At 38.8% G+C, this 23,369-nt stretch overlaps 1 protein-coding gene across 2 annotated transcripts in view; it reads left to right on the forward strand.

Annotated features, from left to right (window-relative positions):
- kdrl (kinase insert domain receptor like) overlaps nucleotides 1-19,726 on the forward strand; it is a 63,834-nt gene extending 44,108 nt beyond the window's left edge. For both annotated transcript variants that reach the window (XM_047353611.1, XM_047353612.1), the window contains exons 25-30: nucleotides 3,228-3,327; nucleotides 6,424-6,529; nucleotides 10,372-10,490; nucleotides 11,396-11,474; nucleotides 12,459-12,559; nucleotides 17,234-19,726. In XM_047353611.1, the coding sequence (XP_047209567.1) occupies nucleotides 3,228-3,327; nucleotides 6,424-6,529; nucleotides 10,372-10,490; nucleotides 11,396-11,474; nucleotides 12,459-12,559; nucleotides 17,234-17,417 (689 nt within the window). In that variant the 3' untranslated portion in view covers nucleotides 17,418-19,726. The remainder of the gene's footprint in view (nucleotides 1-3,227; nucleotides 3,328-6,423; nucleotides 6,530-10,371; nucleotides 10,491-11,395; nucleotides 11,475-12,458; nucleotides 12,560-17,233) is intronic.
- The last annotated feature ends 3,643 nt before the right edge of the window (nucleotides 19,727-23,369 follow it).

Here is a 23,369-nt window from a genome sequence, read left to right on the forward strand (position 1 = left end):
CGTGGAAAAAAAAGACACATTCTTTCAACTCTCTCTTTGTTGTTTGGCCATATGATTTGGATTATTACCCCGCTGATAGAACCACTGATGACCCATTCATTTATTTGAAATTTCTTGGTATTTCATGATGTCATGCTAACAGGGTATACAAGAACCAACCCCATAGCATCACAGAGCCTCCACTGTAGTTAACAATGGGCCTGATGTGTTTTTCTTTTTTTAATTTACCCTTTGCAGGCGTGGCGGTGGTGCAGGGTAAGACACACAATCCATATTCAGAGGCATCGCAGCCCATTGTGGATCTGACACCTTGCCCAAGCGACCTTTGCTGCATGTCTTCTCCCTCTCTCCACCCTTTTCCTGTCAGGAAAAATAAAGGCCACTAGTGCCACAAAAAAAAAAACACGAAACAATATATATATTTACCCTCTGCTTCATTCCAAGCCCATGCAGAGTCCCTGTTGTTGAAAAGCCCAGTTGTGGTCAAATCTGACCAAGGCAAAGGGTCCCAATAGCTCATAGTAAACACCACATGTTTACGTTTGTGATGGTACAACAGGAAAAGCTTTTGTTTCTGGCATCACTTCCAAACCACAGGTAAAAGACAAGATTTGGTTGTCAGGGAGACTTGGTAATCCTAAGATGGCACCCCTTGCTGCAGTTCCTTGCAGGTCTTATAATAACCTTTACTGCCCTGGGTGAGTATGTAAACATGGGTCCTTGTCCAGCCTTGTTCGACACAGTTTTGGTTAGTTAATGATTGCTCTGCGTATAGTTATGAGACCATTTAGGGAAGTAGATATTTTTTTAGCTGTTTCCTGATTTATTAAGAACAATAGTTATCTGCTTTATTGAGTCTCTTTCTCATTTTGAGGAATGACTAAGAGAAACTGGCCTACACAAGTTTTTTGTCCGATTCTACCCCTGATTCCCAGCGTCCGTGTGCACTAGATGTGGTCAGTCGATAGGGCGAGTCGGCACAAAAATCTGTTAGTTTGAGAGGAGGTGAAGAGTGGAGTCTGCAAGTGTGTGAGGGTAGTCGACCCGACCCGACCTCTGTCACAGTCAAACAAACATGTTTAAATTTTTTGAGGCGGATCTGCACGCAGTCAGGTAGTGTGAACTGATCAGCCCAACTGCAAACGCTTGTTACTGACAGCCAATGAAAAAGATAGGCTGGGAAACGGTTGTAAATACAAAATTATGAACATAACATCACACAGTGATAAAAAATAAACACAGACATACTGGAATCTTTAAGACTAAAACAATTCACATTTTGCACATACAGGAAATGGGACATAATTTTAAAAATTGCATTTTCCAGATAAAATATTTTCCACAAAGAATAAAACTATTTATCTTAAATTCCTATGATTGAGATATAAATAATAACATTTTTACATGACATCGTCATTCGTTCCAAAACCCACAAAGACCTCGAATAAATGTTTTTAAACTGTCACCATGAGTTTACCAAAGAATACAGTCAAAACTGCCCAAATCATATTCACTTGTCTGTTAAATGTAATATAATTTAAATTACATCTCAATCATTTTTATGGGGGAGTGGAACAGAAGTATTACCCCTCTTAAGTCTGAGAATATCTTCTATTAGCGCCACCTACTGGTATGTTTGTTCCTCCAAACTGAGTTTGATGTGCTCAGTCTTTCAGTCGCAACACATAAACCAGTCTGTCTGAAGAGCACCTAGTTTTATCAAAATCTGCCATGACTGTGAAAGTCATGCAGTTTGTCCCCAGCTTAAGTCATGAATTACTAATTAGGAGTTCCTGGAAACTCTGATCCAGAAGCAAAATACAAGTTGAATGTTTTAATTATCTGTATTTGTAAACAGGTTGTTAGGGATGCCAACAACGTTTTGACAGGTGATTTTATTAAAACCAGTTATTTTATAAAATGTGTTTAAGTAATGTGCTTAAATAAAGGCTGGATTTTCTTTAAATTTCCAGTCTAATCCAACTTATTTATAAAGCACTTTAAAACAATCAGACTCTGACCATAGTGCCTTATAGTTAAAATAAGTTAAAAACAAAAACTATGAATTGTATTCAATAAAATGAGAACAAAATACATAAGAACACACAATATACAAGTAACAGGCCTATATTAAGGCAATATTAAAACAGCAAATATCAACTAAAAACAGCTAATATAAATATGAGCTTAAACCAACATCTCACAAGGTGTCAAAGATCAGGGGGAAAAAAGTAAGTTATTTTAAGATTTTATGTATTTTTTCAAAGATCTTTCAACTCATCAGCTCTGATTCTTACTGAATGAACAGTTTAAAAGCAAAACCTGGAGCTGAGGTGGAAAAGCAGCAGAGAATAAAAAGAAAGCTGGTGGGTTTAAAGAGAACAAAGTTTCCATATAGTGATAAGTTTATTAATTTACAACTCATAATCTTTAGTGTAGCAAGGTTTTATGGGATTTCAGTACATGTTTAGGTTTTATGCAAAAAAAAAAAAGACATACGTTGTGAAAATTGCTTTAAAGAAACCAAACTATTTGTTTAATTTGGTCTTTAATATAATCTATGTAATATCAGTTAATTAAAGAGTCCCTCTGCAGTGGATGAAAGAGGCCCGGATCAGTTAGTTGTCGGTGTTTAATGGCTGCTGCTGGGGTTTTGATCCGTGCGAACCATAACTCCTAAACTGAAATGTATTTTGGATAGCCTCAAAGATGATTGATTAACTGGGGATTTAAAATATGTATTAAAACTAATGTTTCACATCATGTTTTCTCATGACGTGCAAGAAGTCCTTCTGCTCTTGGTTTGAACTTTTACTTCCCACATTGTGGGTAAAAAGTGAATAAAGTCAGTGGAGGTTTCCTTTCGAGCTGGTTGAGTGGTAAATCAGACGGATTTATAGCGCAGGCTGATTGAGGATAATAGCAACATTCTTTTACTGTATGTAAAAAGCAAACGGCAGCTACGTCATGCAACTGTTTCTGATCACAAGTCCTTTATCCTAAATTAGCTTTCAGCCATATCGGTTGTTAATCATGCATTTCTTTTTAAACGGATGCTAACGTTTCTGTTTGATGTCAGTGCTCATTATCATTGACACTACACCACACAGCCACTCAATATTTACCATTCATGTATCCCTATAAATTATTCTTTTTAAAGGCAAAACCAATCCTGTACGCTAAATGTAATGCAGATGTCCTGCTCTTTTTTTTTCCTCTCCCCCCAGGTGCCTCTCCGTATCCTGGGGTCCAGATTGATGAGGAATTCTGCTGCAGGCTGAAAGAAGGGACCCGGATGAGAGCGCCAGATTACGCTCCCTCTGAAATGTGAGAATTTCTGTTAACTATACTTCATTAAAACAGGAAAAAGGAAGTTCAAAGCATACTGTTAGTATTGAGGGAGCTTTTAAATAGACTGCGAGCAACAATTTGACTAACAACGTTGATTGAAGTGATGTGCAAAAGTATTTTTTCAGATAACAACAAAGAAAGTTGTCTGAAATTATGCCTGCCGTTTGCCACAAGCCATGTAGAGGACACAGCACACATGTTCAAGAAGCTGCTCAGGTCTGATGAGATCAAACCGAACATTTTGGGCTACAGAACGCTATAAGGGCTAATAGGAGCTCAGAGTTAATGGGAGGATGGATGGAGCTAAGTACAGGGAAATCCTGCAAGAAACATGTTAAAGCTTGAACAAACTTCATACGAGGGCAGAGTTCCGCCTTCCAGCTGGAAACTGACAGCCAGAGCTACAACAGAATGATTTAGACTAAAACACGGTCATTTGTTACAGTTGCCCAGCCAGCATCACGACCCGAATGTGTCAAGAAATGTTAGTCCAAGCTTTTGGCCTGAAGAAGATCCAAGGTGGTTCGAGACACTGTCAATAAAATTGAGGGGTATTCACATTTGAAAACCATGTATTGTTTTTCTTCTTCATCGTGTTGGTTTATCACATTAAATCACAGTGAAATACATTGTTTATAATTGTAACATGACAAAATGTGAAGTTTAGGGGTGTGAATACTTTTACAAGGTCAATTAAAACATCCGATGTGTACAAAGTAACATCAATAATCAAGTGGATATTTAATCTTTTCACTTTTACCTCCTGCTAAACCTGGCTGTGTTTGTAGCTAAAAGCCTCCCATATCAATCTAACAGAGTCCAGTTTCTTTAGGTAAGGAATGACTTGAAAAAATCAGCTCTGAACGTTGCAGGAGGAAACTCTAGATACTGATTATCCATGCAGGCTCTGAGCTTTCAAACTTTGAAAAACGTTTTGTCTGACACAGATGAAACTGTGGACCTAGAGCCTCTAAAGGCCACGTGTGCAAGTTCACCCAAGTTTTTTATGAGCAGAGGTTGAACGACTGCTGGTCATAAATATCTGTGGGAGAACACAGAGTCCTGTTCTTTGGTATCACTGCTGTCAGTCAGCGATGGAGTAAGGGACTTTTTCTCTGCAGCCTCAACATGACATGTGTGCATATTGTGTCTGCTTTTAATATAAACTTTTGTTATTTTTAGAAACATTACAATGTTCATTGAACCAGACAAATTATGTTTTATTAAAAAGTGCAACATTTTAAAGCATTTCTAATAAAAAAAAAACTGAATTTATGAATTCATCATCTCTTTTGTAACAAAAGAGATGATGATTTGAAAAGATCAACGAAATGAAACCCAGATTGGAGGTTTCAGTACGAGTCGAGACTTTTTGTATTTTCCATCTCAGTTCAGTGTACCCACTAAAGAAAATAGCCTCACCAGATTAAATACTTTGCATTCTTAAGCTGAGAGCCCCGCCTTCAATTGAAAGTGTAGATAAACCCAGTAATCAGGTGAAACAGGATCCACAGTGGTGCAGTCGGTCATAAGCCTAAATTCAGGTTTTGAGACCATGATTTGCCTCTCATACCAATTTGGAAGTAACGGAGTGATTAAAAACACACAAGACTACAGGAGGCGTTATTTAATTTGTGCCTCTGCTGGCCTGAATTCCTCTGGAATGTGGTGATGTTATGATACATCAGAGAGGAATGCACCGGATGCTTTGTGAAGAGTGGGTGCACAATAAAAGGATGCTCATTTCCCATCAGATGAAGTAGGGGCACAGTCCTTCCTTTTCCAAAAAACAACACTACATTCACGACGAACTTCAACATGCGCGGCTGTGCATTTTATTCTCATTAAGGAGCAGGCAGGAAGTGGCTTTCAGATTGCGCACCAATACATTGTGTGTACTTCCTGCCCAATAAAAAGCATAGGATGATGCAGGATCGTGCAGGAAAGATGTCACCTGGATGAGCATGCACTGTGTTTTGTAAGGTGGAAGTGTGACAAACCAGGCCTTTATTGCAAGTCTGTGCGATAATTGTAAAGTTGTAGGAAAATGGTGCACCGTTTTTATGATTTCTTCCACATAAAACTCTGCAAAGAGTGGCATGCATTTGTATTTAGACCTATATACTCTGATGCCCCTAAAAAACAATCCAGTGCAACCAATTAACTTTATCAGTCACATAATAGGTAAGCAGAGTACATCTGTGTGTAATTTAACCTCCGTATAAACAAAGCTGTCCTATAAAGACCTCAGAGGTTTGTTAGAGAGGATTAGTGAAACAAAGTGGTGGCAGCATCATACTGTGGGGATGAAGTTCTTCAGCAGGGACAAGGCAGCTGGGCAGAAAATCTGTTAGAAGCTGCAAAAGGCTCGAGACTGGGGTGGAGGTTCACCTTCCAGCGAGACAACAACCCTAAACAGTCACAGCTACAATGGTTTAGATCTAATTAATTCATGTGGTAGAATGGACCAGTCAGAGTCCAGACCTAAATCCAATTCAGAATCTGTAGGACGACATAAAAACTGTTCTGAGATGCTGTCAATCCCATCTACTTTACAAATATGAATTGCTTTGTGTTGATCTATCACATAAAATCTAAATAAAATACATGGAGATTTGTGCTTTTCATTTAGTAAAATATGAAAAGGTTCAAGGGGCATTAATACTTTTGCAAGGCACTGTATATCACCAGCTGTCCCACATGAATGGCTATCAGTGGCAGGTAGTGAATGTAACTGAGAGAGGCAGCTGTGGAGCTCTGTTTCTAATCCTCCACTAAATGGAGAAGGTCAAGGCATAAAGGTTCAGAGCTCTTTATATGGATAGAGATGCTGACAACTCGTCAGAAAGCTGTGTGCCCTCAGACAGCCCAGAAGCTCAGTACCAGTAGAACAGGGCATATTTGTTTCTGTAGAAGAATGATACCCTAAGGTTGTTCTCCCTCTTCATAAGTGTTAAATTTTACTATGCATCAGTCCAAACACACAGTCTGTGGCTTTGTGGCCTTAAGAGCATCAATTCAGGGTGCTGAAAGCTTGCATTGTGTGCTCAGATGTTTCTCCTTTCCTTGTAGATATCAAACCATGCTAGACTGCTGGCAGGGAGAGCCACAGCAGCGTCCAACCTTCACTGAGCTGGTGGAGAGGCTGGGAGACTTGCTTCAGGCCAGCGTGCAACAGGTACAGCACACAAAAACAAACTCAGCTAAGTGGATTTACAGTTATGGTCAGAGGTTTACGTCCACTCATCAGCATTTGGGTCACATTCATCCATCCATTCATTTTCTATACCCGCTTCTTCCATACTGGGTCACGGGAAAGCAATCTCCAGCAGTCTACTGGTGAGAGGCGGGGTACACCCTGGACAGGTCGCCAGTCCATCGCAGGGCAGGTCACATTCATTTTGACTTTAAATGATCCATTTGAGGCCTTTATTTTCAAGGTGGAGTGATAATCGACACAGAGCTTCAGCGACATGTTTCAATTAGGTACAGAATTAAGTACAGAAGATTGAATTTTCTATAATCCATGCAGGTTAATAGTTATACATACAGGCCCAAATTTTGCATACACATCCACAAATATTTGATTGAATGTCCCTGACTAAGTTGGAGAGAAAATACTTTTTGCAGCCATCAACAAGCTTCTGTCAGGTTGGAAATGTGGCCTCTCTTCCTATCAGTTTTGGTAGAGTTAATAGTAATTGGTTAGTGTCCTTTGCATGGACCAGGCTTTTAAGCATAGTTACTAGATTTTCAATTGAGTTTCTCCAGAAGCTTAACGTTAGTCGACTTTCTCCGGTCTGAAACCAGTTTCGATGTTTGTTTGTGATCAGTGTCCAGTTGGAACACCCAACTGTGTCCAAGGTTCAACCATCCAGCTAATAAACTAAGGTGAAGTGGAAGAATTTCCAGGTAGTTGTATTCATTTTATTATTCCACTCTCTTAAAGCTAAACCCTCACTGGCATCAAAACAGACCAAGAACACAATGGTACCACCACCATGCCTGGTACAAAGTTGTGAGGTTTAAGAAAACCTACCTGAATTTCTCCAAACATACCCTATTGTTGTGGCCCAAAAGATCAATCTTGGTCTCATCTGCACCTTCCAGTTCATGGGAGGCTTGAGCCTTGGTGTTCCTGAATGTCCCGAACAATTTCCTTTCCTCTTAGGGTGACCGTTTGGGTCAGATGGTTATCTTTCAGACAGTTGGGTGTTGCAATGCGCGATGATCAAACACACATGAGAGCTGGTTTTAGCCTGAGCAAAGCTGACAAACACTAGGCCTCTGGAGTAGTCCTGACCCCAAAACTAATTTATAATATAATAACTATTTTTAAAAGCTGGGTCTTAAGCTTCTGCCTTTTTCTCGTCCTAAAGGACAGTTTCAAATGTTAGTTGGGATGCATGGATTAGAGGAAATCTTGGGAATAATTCAAAATTGGTGCCCCAAACTCAATTTCAGTGATTTTTTAAAATAAAATATATGAAATTGTATATTGTGTTCCCAAAAAGAGCATGCTTGAAAGGCATCATTACAAGCCCCAAATTAATGACATTCATGCTGATGATGAGTTCATGTAAACTTCTGATCAGAACTGTGTCAAAAAAATGTAGAAAAATCTAAATTATCCTCATATTTGTCCTAGCCGTGTTTTGGCTTTGCAGAGTGGTTATTACAGTATTATTGACTAGTTTAACAGGATTAGTTACAAGCACTGTACATAAATCAGGATGAAGCATAGTTTCAGAGCAGGATGGTGCTCTTTGAGAAGGGAAGCAACACTAAATAACAATCAGCACCTTTCGAAATGACACTAAACATCTCGTGAAAGGAACCACATGGTGAACAATGAGATTATTGGAAAGATTGTCTGGTATGGATACTGTTCAGATACTGCAGAGTCTGTGTGGCTGTCAGGCAGCTGCTGCAAAAATGTTAACCTGGAAGAAATTTTACTACAATTATTTATTCGGTTCACTTATATAACAGGGCTTTAAAGAATACAAAGGCAAGTCCGTTCTCTTGAAAAAAAAAACTTCTTGCTTACAACAGAAAAACTCACAAAAGCATCTATAGGCTTTGAACTTTTTGACATTTAGTCACCTTAGAATGTGAAAGGCCAACACACAGCGGTGCATAAATGTGAATTAAATGAAAAGTGACCTATGGTTTTTAAAAGTTTTTTCACAAATAAATATCTGGAAAGTGTGGAGTGCATTTGTATTCATCCCCCTTAACACTGATGCTCCTAATTAAAAATCTAGTGGAGACAACAGACAGCATCATGAAGACCAAGGAGAATATCAGATAGGTCGGGAAGAAAGTTGTGGAAAGGTCTAAAACATAGTTAGGTAATAAAACAATGTCCCAACACTTGAAATTTGAATTTGGAGGAGCTGCAGATTATGTGGGAAAAGTCATACACACCTCTAATCTGGGCTTAATGGAAGAGTGCCAAGAAAAAAGCCATTGCTGAAAGAAGGTGACAAGAAGTCACTTTTAAATTTCACCACAACCCTTGTAGATTGACCAAAGAAACGTGTGTAGGAAAGTGCACTGGTCAAAGGAGACCATATGCAAAATGTTATTTGGCGGAAAACTAAAACAACTTGAAACACACCGTCCAGCTTGTCTTTACCAGGTTGAAGCTATTTCCAAAGCAATCTGTTAGAGGCTGCCAAAGACTTGAGACTGCGGTGGAGGTTTACCCTCCATCAAATCCATTCTAGCTTTATTGTTAAAGTCCTTTACATTACCACAAGGACCACAATCCTGTGCAGAATTGTAGCTCGGCATTTTTAGCAATGACAAAAGTACGAGGAGACATGGATGCAACAAAATGAAGCTCTTTATTGAGCCAAAACAATACAATAATTAATCAATGTAATCAGTATATAAGGCACCAATGTAGGTGCATGTAGGCGGCTGACGTGAATGAATGCAATGGAATGTTAGCAGTGATAAGGCTGCTAAAATCAATGAATGAGTAGGTCGAGATCACGGCCTACAGAGGCTGGCATGGTTCCAGCAGCTACCAGGTGGAGCGAGCGGGGCGGAGCAGGCCTGTGCGTGAAAGCACAGCGCTTTTTATCGGCAGGTGGTGCTGGGCCCTGGCGGATCCTGCGGGCTGATACTTCAGGTGTGACTTGCAAAAGAATAGAACAACATAGTAACATAAGATAAACAATATTAAGGAGGGATCCCTGCATGTTTGAGGACAGACCGTCACAAGAATAAATAAGAGATTCAAATTACAAATGCCATTAATTACACAAACACAAAAACATAGAATAAGAAAATCCAAAGTACTTTAAAAACACACATAACCAGTCATGCAGTAGGAACTAACCTAAACACACTGACTAAAATCAATATCTCATGTTGTGTCAAACGCCAAGGCAAAGAGATGTGAAGCGATTTAAAAACAGACATTGATGTAGCCTGTTTAATGTGTAGTAGTTATTCCATCAGGACAATGACTGTGAACAGTGAAAGTATCTGGTGGATTGGCCCAGTCAAAGTCCAGACCTCAACCCAACTCAGAATCTGTTGCAAGGGTTGAAAATTGATGTCCGCAAAAGCTTTTTTTTTCACAGATGCTCTTCATCCAGTCTGACTGAGCTTGAACTATTTTACAAAGAAGAATGTGCAAAGCTGGTAAAAACTTACAAAAAAACCTCGAAGATGCTCACCCATTTTCCTATTTTTTCTTTCACATGCATTATTTTACTTATATTCACCATTATGCACCACTTTGTGTTGGCCTATCAAATAAAATCCTAATGTACATTTTAATCAAGGCACTGTAAAGACAAAAGGATTTACTTTCTCTCACTACTTGGCGTCAAAACAGGGAAAAGCCCTTTGATTTACTGGACTGCTCGAACTTCATATTATACGGTTTTGGATTTATTAAGTATGACTAGTTACTTTGGCTTGTCGCCACCAACCTTGAATGTTATTGTTTGCACAACACACACAGCACCAGCCATAAATCTACCTTGTGTGTTGATTTAGGAGGGAAAACACTACATACCCATCAACACAGCCGTGCTGGCGAAGGTGGGAGAGCAGACTGAGGAGATGGAGGGGATGTCCACAAAACCCGTCTCCCACCGTGACTCAGGGAGCAACTGGTGAGAGCCCGGATCGCTCTTCATTGGCTAGTTTACAAGAAACATGAATTCTTTGTCGTCCTACCTTGAAATGGCACCAAACTCTGCCCTCAATTTTAAAAACATTTTATTGTTTATGTTCTGCAGACTTCCCCTGTATCTTCAAATTTCTGTGTTGACATTTATACCATCCCTCAGGATCACCTATGACACTTTAACCTTCTGTAACTTATTTTACCTTTACATTTGTCTTGCATTTTGCTTATGAACAAATTCCTGCAGAAGCCGCTCTGCATGTGTCCAGTTACACAGAGCTGCAAGCCCAGCTGTGCATGCTTTGTTTTCCTGGCTGAAGTCTGGTGCTCTTTTCTGTGAACCTGCTAAAACACACACACATACACTGATCCTCAGACTCTCACAGACAATCCCAGATTATTTTTGCTTTGTTCCCGTTGCGCTCTACGTTAGCTCAAAGGAGATGTTTAGCCATGACTGGAGCACATTGAGGACCTGATAAGAAATGGACACATTTGCAGCTTCTGAGCTTTTACCGCTGTTGCTCCCATCAGGAATCCCCCCACCTCACCCCACCCCAAAAACAAAACACAGCGCTGGCGTCAAGATTTAAGTCTCCTTATAACAATATTTGTTGAGCTCTTGGGTTTTCACAGCTCCTCTAAGAGTGTTTATTGAGGAGGCGCTGAAAGGCAGTAATGACAGTCAACCCTGAAGTAAAAACTAAGCTTCTGGTTAAGTTTATAAGTGCTGAAATGTAAAGCAAACAGTGTATGTTATCAAAGTAGAGTGTCATGGATGCTGAACATTGTTCATGTGAATGATTAGGTTCCCGCAGTTTTGTTGCTGAACTTGACTCAGTCAAATCAGAGCAAAGTTTCAAAGCTGGATTTTTCTCTGTCTTTACCCAGGAACATAAAGATCCGCCCTGCAAGCGTCAAAACCTTTGATGAGATCACCATGGAGAACGGGACAAATGAAAATCAAGAGGTAAGTTACTCAAATTCTGCTGTACAACTTAAATACGAACTCTTAGCTTCGATGCAGTTACCTAAATTGGCAAGAGGTTTTTCTTCGGATTTCGTCTGCTTTTACACACATTTTCTGTCCAGTCCTTACGCATATTTTGCAGTGTGTGCTTAAATAAATCAGGGAAGTGGAGAAGAAAACTTTAAAAAGTACCTAAAATGTCGTACATTTAAGAAACAGGGAAGAAGTGCATCAAACAGGACATGAGACAGGCATCATCCTCCAGTTGGAAATCACCCTGTTGGTGCAACAACATTAAATTTCTGTCAGTTCCACCTTGCCCCGCTCTGTTGTCAACCAACACTTACACAATAATTGATTTTAAAGCAGCCTTGTGATGCAGCAGACTATGAGGTGATAAGAAAAATGGGAATTTGAATCCTCGCTTTTCTTAGCTGGTACCAAACGTCTGCCAGGCTGGTATGAATACATGCGTGGTCAATATGAAACGTTAACATGTGAATGATCAAAGCTTTATCTCACCTGAAAACAGAAAATATGAAAACACCTTGATTGCAAAGATGCTAAATAGTGAAACGACCATCACGCCTTTTGTAACAGGCTTTTGTACAGAAAGATCCATTTAAATTAGGATTTTTATTAAATTATTTAATATGTTTGATATTGTGTGGTACTTTTTTTTTATTTTTTATTCAGAAGCTTTTTTATGCCTAAAGAATTAGCAGGACAAAATTAAGTGGCTCAACAAACAAAACGGCATTTCAGTGAAAAGCAGTGAGGAACTGAACTGAAAATAAGTAGAAAAAGCAGCCAGACATAAGAAAAAGGGTTGAAAGACATTAAGTCTGAAGAACTGCTTTAAGACAACTTTAAAGAAATGTATTGCTCTTTGGAAGGGGAATACAAAACCCCTGCACACTACAGCTCTTTATTTACACTTTTTAATTTTACAATTTCCCATCTTTCTGTCTTTGTCCTGCTTAGGGCCAGTCAGACAGCGGGATGGGCCTTTCGTCCGACAACATGAAGACGCTGATGCGATTCGAATCATTGGCAGGCCGACCTCTGAGCATCATGGCCCTGGCGTACGTAAACTGCGACCTTCACAAGCAACAAACCGACACAAACACAGGCAGCAATCACAGAGAACCATCTTGGAGGCCGGCCCAGAGGGCTGGAATGTAGACGCTATAACTGTCATACAAATGCACACGCATTAAAAAGCAGTCAGCAGCTTGTTTTCTCTTTTGTCCAAAGGAACTAGCCAAAAGGAGAAGTGGGAGGTAAAATAAGAAACTGTAGGGCGTGAAAAAAAAGCTAAAAACAAAGGCAGAGTAAGGTTTTCAGCTGTAGCATCCCAAACACCAAACCTTGCTGAAAATCAGTTTTTAACAGTTTAAAAACAGATGAAGCTGTTAGAAAGAGGAAAACAAATCTGAGGCAATATGTTCTCAATTGAGAGGTTAGTCGAGGAATACGTCAAATATGGTGGAGATTTGTGTAAATATTTTTGCTGTGAGCATTTCTGTCAGGGTCTGAGTCTTAAAACCCCAATAATTACAGATTAGACTTTTAATACACCAGAAAAGTATTGGAGCTTGAACTCGAAGTGCTTATTTTCAGAATCTCCATTAAGCAAAGAAGAAAGAGCCTAAACTTGCATGAACAGCAGCAGGGACGAAGATTTAACTTGTAAGCAGCTGCTGGGGGGAGTGACATATGGGACAGAGCTGAAGACACCCTCTGAGGCTCTGTAATTCATTTACAGCTCACAAAACGCCACACCACTGTGCTCATAGTGTCCTTTAGATCTGAAAACGAAACATTGAGAGCTCATTAAAGGCCTGTCTGTCCAATCCAGCCTTTAGCCTGGCACAAAGAGTTAGCCCAAGCATCCAGACAATGATCTATGTTTCAAGGGGGAGTACTCTCTTGCTGGGCAGCCACTCAATCACTGCCATTCTTTGAACTTAAGAGGGTTTTCAAGGACCTTCCCTGCAGGAGTTGCCTCAACATTCATCTGACCTCCCTTCTCTCTGCCAGAGAAACAAAAAAACACTCTAAATCCAAGTTATTTCAACATTTGCAGCCACTATTCTATTTATTTCATCTCAGAAACCTAACTTTTTGCTTCATACTAACAAAATAACATGTTGAGTTGTTAATGGCTGGTTTACCAGGTAGTTTATTAATCAGGACTAAATTCCAGTACGTTGGTGCGTCCTTCTCCTGCTGGGAACTGACCCTTTGCTGTGAGGGGAGAGGTACTGGAAACCTGTAGCAACGTCCAGGACAATAAGACTCAGTTAGTCATAATCCGGGAATGAAAGAAGGCAGAAGTACCTCAGGATGATTGATTACATCAAACATAAAAGAGGGACGGTCTTTCTGGTTTTTATATATATATATACACATATATATATATATATATATATATATATATATATACATATATATATATATATATATATATATATATATATACATATATATATGTATATATATATATATATATATATACATATATATATATATATATATATATATATATATATATATACATATATATATATATACATATATATATATATATATATATATATATATATATATTTATATATACACAAGTTGGGACAATTTCACAAAAGTTAAGATGCTATCTTCAGGAGGTACACTTTATATATACACTGAAACTATAAAATTGTGTTGTGATTATTAATCTGAGAATATTATTTAATATTAATATTTTATCAAATAATATTTCGGTCTGTTAAGGGTTGTCCTGTGAATACCAGCCCAGGAAGGCGATGGTATTAGGACAAAATAGAAAGGTGTGAGACGAGCTCTGACATTATTGAACAGCATAAACTCTGCAAACACATGGAATGAATTCACACAATTTCTTAAAATACAAGAATTTAACAAAAATAAGTCAACTCAAAGTCCAACATATTTCAATCAACAAACTCTTTACTATGCTAAAACAATCCAACTAAACTACCAAGCAGAATTAAAGAATAACGAAGACTAATGGCTATGTACAATATAAACAAGTTGATTAAAGATGATTGAAAAGAGTGATGCAACATTACCATGCAATGTTTATGTTTGAGAACCAAGGATTATCTTGAAGAATCTGGAAATGAAGTTAAGTTAGTCTTGGAACCAACTTAGGAAATAATCACCAAACGTTTAGACAAGCATTCACAATGCAAGATCAGATTAAATATTTTAATAAAATAATGTTTTAAATAATGATCTGTTGAATAAAACCAACCTTCTGGATGACTAATTCTTAACAGTGTCTAATTAGCTGCCTTCATTTATTCAAATAATATTTGAAGAAATATTATTAAGGGAATATTTTGGAAAAGAGTCAAATCTTTCAGGAGAAATGGGGCTTAATGGTGTTTACTTAATTATCAAATCTAGTAAATGATGTTCAGGGACTATTATTCACTAGCTTGAAACTAACAACCTTTCTGTTAAATACTCTTTAGTAGCAAGCACGTGTTCTTACCGGTTAGCATTTGAGCTAACAAAAGAAGCTGCTAGCTTAGCACCAGAATCAACACATACCTTTAAAATACCGTTAATAAAAGGGTTAAAATGCATAAGCGCGGACGGCGCGTTATGATCGATCTTCTGTGTTTAAAATCACACTTCAAGTAAAGTTTGACTTAACTTAAAAAACACACAAACACAGAACACAAACAGGGCACGTGTGCTGCAGATAGCCTGCTAGCACTAAGATAGCCAAGTTTCACAAAAACAAAACCAAACCTCACAAAATGAAAACGTTCAGATTATTTCATCCTAACTGTTAATCTGCCAAAACCTAACTTCTGATCATGGTGAAGAAATGTTGTCCAAGGGGCGATGAAGTTTGATGAAGAAGGTATCCACAATGAACAAAGAGTTAGCTCCAAAGCTGTAGCTGGGCGGCCCGTCCTGTCCGCTGCGGTCTCTGCTGTCTTCGTTCCAGGCTGGGAGACCGCGTCTTTGTAGGGGTTTCTCTCGAACACCGTTTGTGTCTGCGGGGGCTCGGAGAGACAGTCAAGCAATGCTTGTACCTTAATTACCCCCGTTCATGAATGAAAATACCGGATACACAGACGGTATTTCATTCGTACTTAACTTTGCATATGTTCGATGATTGTATGACATCCTTGGATCCAGTTGAAGATTTTGTCTGTTTGCCAGCAAAGAGACATCAGCGCACTTTCCTCCACTAACTGGTCCCTCTGGAAGGCCTTGTGGAAGAGGGCGGATGTAGCAACAGCTGTGCTTTTATTTGGGTAGTGGCGTCACAGGAAGTCCGCAGTTATCCCGTTTCCTGGCTGTGCCGGAAGAAGGTTAATGCACTTTATTTTGAAAGTTCAGAAAAGTCCGTACCGGAGTTCAATGTTGAAATCCATGGCAGTGGGTCCCAACAATTGCTTTAAACCAGAATTATGAGACCTTATACTGAAAAGTAATTTAGTTTTAGACAAAGATTTTTATTTTTAATGATTAAATGATCAGAAAGGCTACTGGCTGATTTTCATAGAGGAGAGCTTTGATTTCTTTACATTTTGACCTTACTTTATTAAAAAGGGAAAACTTATTAAATGCTTTATTTGCACAGAAAAAATTTTCCCAGGCTCAGAAATGTTAGTGTTTAAACCTTAAAATATTTTGGAGGATAAGGAACATTTATCATAACACAGAAAAAAACTACAATTTTAGTTTTCCTAATTAGTTTTTCACTGACTAACGTAATTAAAGTAGAAAATAAATGAAAGGTTATGTGATCTCATTTCTCAAAAAAATGAACAATTATTTTTGAATGAGATTTTTGATATTTTTTGCCATTTCATAAATAAAGTGCATTCCTTAAGCTAACTTTCTAGTAAATATATGCTGGAAGAAAGACCCAATTGCAGACAGTTGAAGCAAGAAGAGGTATTTTAATAACAGAACCTTAAATATAAAGTCCAAAGCAGAAATAAAATAAACAGGAATGAGACCAAAACCAGGGTCAGAAACCTGGAAAGCTGAAATCAGTACCAGGGAGCAATAAATATTGGGCTGTGTGATCCCTGGGATGAGAAACAGGTGGGACTCACTGACCTGGAGTGAAAGCAGCTGAGTGAGATACCAGAAGACCGAGACAACAGAAAGATTTAGCTGAGAGGGAATGGCTGAACAGAAACAAACTGTGCAAAAATCTGAAACATTGGTTTTCATTCCGACCCACTGTCCTGCACACATTACTTAAATGAATGTTTGATTACCAGGCGGCTTGATGGCATGCTGAGGAGGTAATGCAGTCATTTAGTAAATCAGGTGTGATGGAGAAGAGACGCGTATAAAACATGAAGGACTGTGGGCCCTGAGGACCAGGAATGAGAAACACTAATCTAAAACAACACAGCCCCACACCAGAAAGACTCAGAACATGAAACCAAAAGTATTTAAATTCAGAAATGGTGTGAAAAGAAAAACGGTGAGTAATATAAAGCATGGTGCACAAACAAACCAGACTGCCAAAATAAAACTAGAACTTGGGTCTATAGAAAAAAACAGTAAAGACTAAAAAAAAGGTACAGAACAAAATGCAACACATATTTAAACTCCTTCACACTATAGTCATGTTCTGCTGTTTAAATGTGCTTTTAACTCTTTTCTTAAACTCAAAAGGTTTAGTGAGTTCCAATTGTTCTGAATGAGATGCCGTTTGTCAGCCATCTTTAACCTGAGGGTCTCTGTATTTTCAGGATGAAGGCGGTGAGTAAGAGTAAAGAGTCGGTGCTGAACGACTCGGAGAAGGAGAAGTTCCTGCCCACCGTTCCCCCTTTAGACTTCAGTCTGGACGACTCGGCTCTGGATGCCAGCCTGGAATGTCACAGCCCTCCGCCTGACTACAACTACGTGGTGCGTTACTCCACCCCTCCTGTGTAACCTCCTGTCTGAATCCCTCTGGAGGATCTGAGAGTGGGAGGGTCAACGTCTCGGCTTTGTTCTCCTCTGTTTTGACGGCTCTGCGTCATTGTTGGAGAGCAAAGCACGAGATTCCCTCTTTATGTGCTCAGAAGTGACTCAGATCCACTGCATCTTCCCTGTGGATCTCTGTGAACTGTTGATTCCTGTTTTTCCACATGTTGGCTTACGTTAATGCTGCTGGTCTGTCCCAACATTCACTGTGATGTGTCAAACAGCTGAAAACAGCCTCAGGTATTTCTGATCTACTGTGAAACAAATCGCATCGATCCCAACATTACCCCAGATAAAACCCATGAAGAGTATTAAAAAGAGTTGAACCCAGGAAGGGAAATATTCAAATGATAATCGATTTTATGTCCTTATATGTATAAAAGGAATCTTAAAATAAATTAATCTTTTGTCGATGTGGCATAATCTCGTGAATAATTGAAGGCTATTTTTTTATGGTAAATAGTTCCAGTTTTAAACTTTGTTTTGTAAAATTATTGTTTTTAAAATATTACTCCGACTGTAGGTATGAGTTAGTTTATGTGAGGAGTTTATGAAGATCAGAAACCCATCTGCCTTACTTGAATGGCATGCTTTCTTGTCTTTCCCATTTTGATCATTTCCCATATAGAAACAGTCCTGTGTGTCACATCATATTTATATCCCAGGGAAACAATAACTTGGAGGTTCCTAGACACTCTCATCCACTCAAAAAAGTAAAGAGCAATTTTAAAATGACTTTGGTACATTTATTTTTTAGGAATACAAATACAATTTAAATATTACTCAACTTTGAATTTTTCCTCCACCTAATAAATCCAGTCAAATTAAGGGTTGGATTTTTCTAAAATGTTGAGTGTGAGATTATGCTACTGCAATAGAAGATGGATTTATTCTAAGGCTTTTTACACATCTTCATCAGGAGAGCCTCAAACGTGGGGTGGTGAACCTAAAGTACTGTACAAGATACAAAATACAGAAAATTCATGTTTAAATTCTCCTTTTTCAGATACATTCTTGTGTGATTTTGCAAAAAGAAACCTCAACCAACTCAGGTTTACCCATGCAGGAAACAGTATTTGGGTTTTTATCTTTTACTCTTCAGAGTTTAAAAACTCACAGGTTAATGAAGGAAACAGGGTTCAGCAAAACATTTATATGACTCTTCCTCCTGTGTCAGTATGTTGTGGATTAAATGCTGCGCTGTTTTTTTATTTGACTTTTCCTTTTTGTTTTTGTTCTGACCTAAAGAAAATCAATCAGATTTGTATATTTTCTTATTTGTAGATGCAGAATAATACATGTAATTAGAAAAAAGTTTAATAGGAACATTTTATCCAAAAAGCTCAGCAAAAGTGAATTGTGTATTTATATATAGATTGCAAACACTGTCACCTATTGTTTCGCTGTTCACCCAGATTTAATGGTTTACCAAAGCTCAGATTTCCTGATATCTCCAGTGTCTCATTCCTGTATTTGCTGTAGTAGTCACGGAAGGTTAAACTGTAGGAATCTCCACACAAACAGGTGAGCGGGCTGCTCTCTGAGCCTCGTTTGGTGCCTGTAAAGCCTCCGACCCAGGCCACAAAAACCCTGAGCAAGTCAGCAGCAGCAGCAACCCGCTCTGGGAAACCAGACCGGGTTGGGCCGGGTTTCGACATGCAACGTCTGAGAGAATACTGTTTTTGGAGCGTTTCGTCGTCACTGAAAGTTCTGTGGAGAGGAAGTTGGAGCATGCACACACCTGATGGAAATGCACCTATGTTGTTTTCAAAAACCACAAAAAAAAAAATCTGTAATTGAGTAAAAATGAATCCATGCTTTTCCAGATGATGTGGAGAATGATTATGCACTGATACTTTATATCAAGTATATATATTTTGTAATGCTACCATATTTTATTGAAACGTTGTAGGTAACATTTTCGCAAAGATATCAGATGTGTTGTTTATATTGAACTGATATCTATATAGTAGGAAATTAACATTTGCAGTATTTGTTGTATTTTGTCTTTTTGTCTGTCGTGCTTAGCTGCCAAAATAACCTCACACATTTAGTTGAGTTGTCCCTTTGGAACATTTCATTTCACCTTCGCTGTAAACGGAAAAGTTAATTTTATTGCATTTATTTGAAACAAACTACACATAAAGGTTCCTTTTGTAACTCAAACACACATGGAGCGTTAAAGCTTAGATGTATTCAACTGTGATGCTACCCAACACTGTTAACCTAGTGTATGAAGTAAATAAATGAATAAAGATTTATATATTTATACAGTCGTTCTAGTCCTGACTCCATTATTGGAAAACAAACTAATTCCTATGAAACACTTTGAAATGAAATGGTTGTAGAAAACTGAGCACAGATACTAAAAGGAGGCGAGTCTAAAAACCTCTTGTGGATGCAGCAATTCATTTTTCTTCTCACAATCACCACCATGAGGTTGGTTCTGGTTGGTTTGAGAGGACCTTAAAATGGATTTTTTTTAAAGTCCCAACACATTTTATTTAAGAATCAGAATCAGGTTTATTGGCTAGGTTTGTGCACACAAAACAGTTTGCTCTCAATGACATTTTAGATGTTAACAATGTTGTCCTGTCAAAGTCATGTTTATTACACATGATAAAACAGGAGTGTGGACAAAGAGCAGCTATATATCAGGCAGGTACGGGAGGGCTGCCATTTGGTGGCAAATACATTTTTTATTTTAATTTTTGGGCGAAATTTTTTTATATATAGTTTTATTACAAAAGAAAAAGACAAGGCTGAATCAGTGCAAATATGTATAGTGTTGATTCCCAGAAGAGCAGCGGGGCATTATGACTATAAAGTGTTCATCAGAGAGACAGCCTGCGGGAAGAAACTGTCTCTGTGGCGGCTTGGTGTTTGCAAATAGCGCTCTGTAGCGCCGACCTGAAGGTAAAAGTCTAAACAGTTTGTGTGCAAGTGTGTGGGGTCTGCAGAGATGTTAGCTGCCCGTTTCCTGACCCTAAACATGTATAAGTCCTGGATAGAGGGATCGATGAATTATAAATCTATCTATCCATCCATCCATCATGGTCTGTTTTTTGTTTTTTTTTGGAGGTTCCATCAGACCACTGTAGAATTAGCTGCCATGTTGAACATTTGTTTCTACTTTAAAAACTAGGCCAAGATTGACTGAGAAATCTACAGATTTCAGTCTGGAAAACGTAAGTTTTGACTTGAAGAGCACATAGGAACCCCTTTGTACTAACATATACGCTTGTCAGCCACTTTATGCCACTTTATTACCTCCACTGTTAAATTGCTTGCCAACACAAACAGCATCTGAGCCAGTCACACGGCAGCAACTCTGTGCATTTAGGCACCTAGACATGGTGAGGACAGCTTTCTGAAGTTCAAACTGTACACCAGAAAGGGAAAGGAATGGGATTTAAAAGAATTTGAATGTGGTATTGTTGTTGATGCCAGGTCTTAGTATTTAAAAATCTGTTGATCTAGTTGGATTTTCAAGGGCCAACATCTCTCAGGTTTACAAAGAATGTTATGGAAAAGAGAAAATATCCAGTTACCAGTAGTGTTTGGATTAGAGGCATTGTTGATTGGTATGGGTAGACTGGTTTGGGATTATAGAAAGGCAGTAGTGGCTCAAACAACCACTGGTTTCAACCAAGGTATGCAGAATACCATCACTGAATGTAGAACACATTGAACCTTGAAGAAGATGGTCCACAGCAGCAGAACCACACTGGGTAACATTTCTGTCAGCTAAGAACAGCAAACTGAGGCTATAGTTCACACAGACTGACCAAAATTAAACAGGTTGCCTAATCTGATTAGTCTTGATTTCTGCTCCAACATTCAGATGGTAGGGTCGGAATTTGTTGTACCCAACATTAAAACATGGATGGGAGATTTGCATCATAGATGTGCATAAGATGAATCTGCAGCAAATGTGTGATGCTATCATTTGAAAATGGAGCAAAATCAGTGAGGAATGTTTCAGACTTCCTGTTGAATCCCCTCAGGTCATTCCAGGACCTCAAAAGGACCTAATAAAGTGAGTGAAAATCGATGAGTGAAGATATTTTAAACTGTGCCCATCAACTTTTTAGCATAATTGATAAATAACATCAGATCACATCCCTGACATAAGAGCCTTTATAGACAGGCCTTCATCAAACAAAATATGCACGGCCATACATGGAGTGATCTCCTATTAAGCAGAATGCAAGAGCCCATTTTGTTGAAATTGATTACAATATACATTTTTCCAACAGCAAAAACTTTCCAACATGTTAAATCAATGTGCAGCAGCTCAGGAAATGGTTTTATCATTAAACAAATTAACTAGTTATGTCACAGGTCTGCTTCTCTTATCACCTTTAGGTGTATTTTATCAACACATCTTCATAACAGTTATGCACAAAATAACCAGCCCTCTGATCTGCATTAAAAATCAAGCTTTAATCCACAAAATCCGTTTGCAGTAGACTTTCATTGTTGGGAGTTTTAGCTGCTTAGTTCAGCTTCGTCATAAAAATCTACAGACTGAAAAAAACTGAAAAATGGGCCGTGCAATATTATTTGGCCCCCTTGTGTTAATACTTTGTAGCGCCACCCTTTGCTGCAATTACAGCTGCAAGTCGCTTGGGGTTTGTCTCTATCAGTTTTCCACATCGAGAGACTGAAATTCTTGCCCATTCTTCCTTGCAAAACAGCTTGAGCTCAGTGAGGTTGGATGGAGAGCATTTGTAAACAGCAGTTTTCAGATCTTTCCACAGATTCTCGATTGGATTCAGGTCTGGACTTTGACTTGTGGCAAACTTTAAACAGACTTTTTATGGATATCTTTGAGAAATGGCTTTCTTCTTGCCACTCTTCCATAAAGGCCAGATTTGTGCAGTGTACGACTGATTGCTGTCCAATGGACAGACTCTCCCACCTCAGCTGTAGATCTCTGCAGTTCATCCAGAGTGATCATGGACCTCTTGGCTGCATCTCTGATCAGTCTTCTCCTTGTTCAAGATGAAAGTTTAGAGAGACGGCCGGGTCTTGGTAGATTTGCAGTGGTCTGATACTCCTTCCATTTCAATATGATTGCTTGCACAGTGCTCCTTGGGATGTTTAAAGCTTGGGAAATCTTTTTGTTTCCAAATCTGGCTTTAAACTTCTCCACAACAGTATCTCGGACCTGCCTGGTGTGTTCCTTGGTCTTCATGATGCTCTCTGCGCTTTGAACAGAACCCTGAGACTATCACAGAGCAGGTGCATTTATACGGAGACTTGATTACACACAGGTGGATTCTATTTATCATCAACAGTCATTTGGGACAACATTGGATCAATCAGAGATCCTCACTGAACTTCTGGAGTGAGTTTGCTGCACTGAAAGTAAAGGGGCCGAATAATATTGCACGCCCCACTTTTCAGTTTTTATTTGTTAAACAAGTTTGACACATCCAATAAATTTCATTCCACTTCATGATTGTGTCCCACTTGTTGTTGATTCTTCACAAAAAATTTGAATTTTCTATCTTTATGTTTGAAGCTTGAAACGTGGCAAGAGGTTGAAAAGTTCAAGGGGGCCGAATACTTTCGCAAGGCACTGTACCTCATGGGGGAGTGGTGGCCTAATAGTTAGGGAGCAAGGCATTTGCATCCTGGAGAGGCCACAAGTACCCTGGTTCAAATCCCACATCCTGCCACTCTGGGTCCCTGAGCAAGACCCTTAAGCCCTAAATGCTCCCCGGGTGCCACACAATGGCAGCCCACTGCTTCCTAAGGGATGGGTTAAATGCAGAGGACAATTTCTCCATTGTGAGATTAATAAGTCAAAATTATTATTAATAAGCCCAATCTTGATAAAAACATTAAAACCACTAATTATGGCCTCCTTTGAACCTATTAATGCACAACAATACTACTGCAGCTGTGATG

This window comes from Girardinichthys multiradiatus, chromosome 23 (genome assembly GCF_021462225.1).
Source record: "Girardinichthys multiradiatus isolate DD_20200921_A chromosome 23, DD_fGirMul_XY1, whole genome shotgun sequence".
NCBI lineage: Eukaryota > Metazoa > Chordata > Actinopteri > Cyprinodontiformes > Goodeidae > Girardinichthys > Girardinichthys multiradiatus.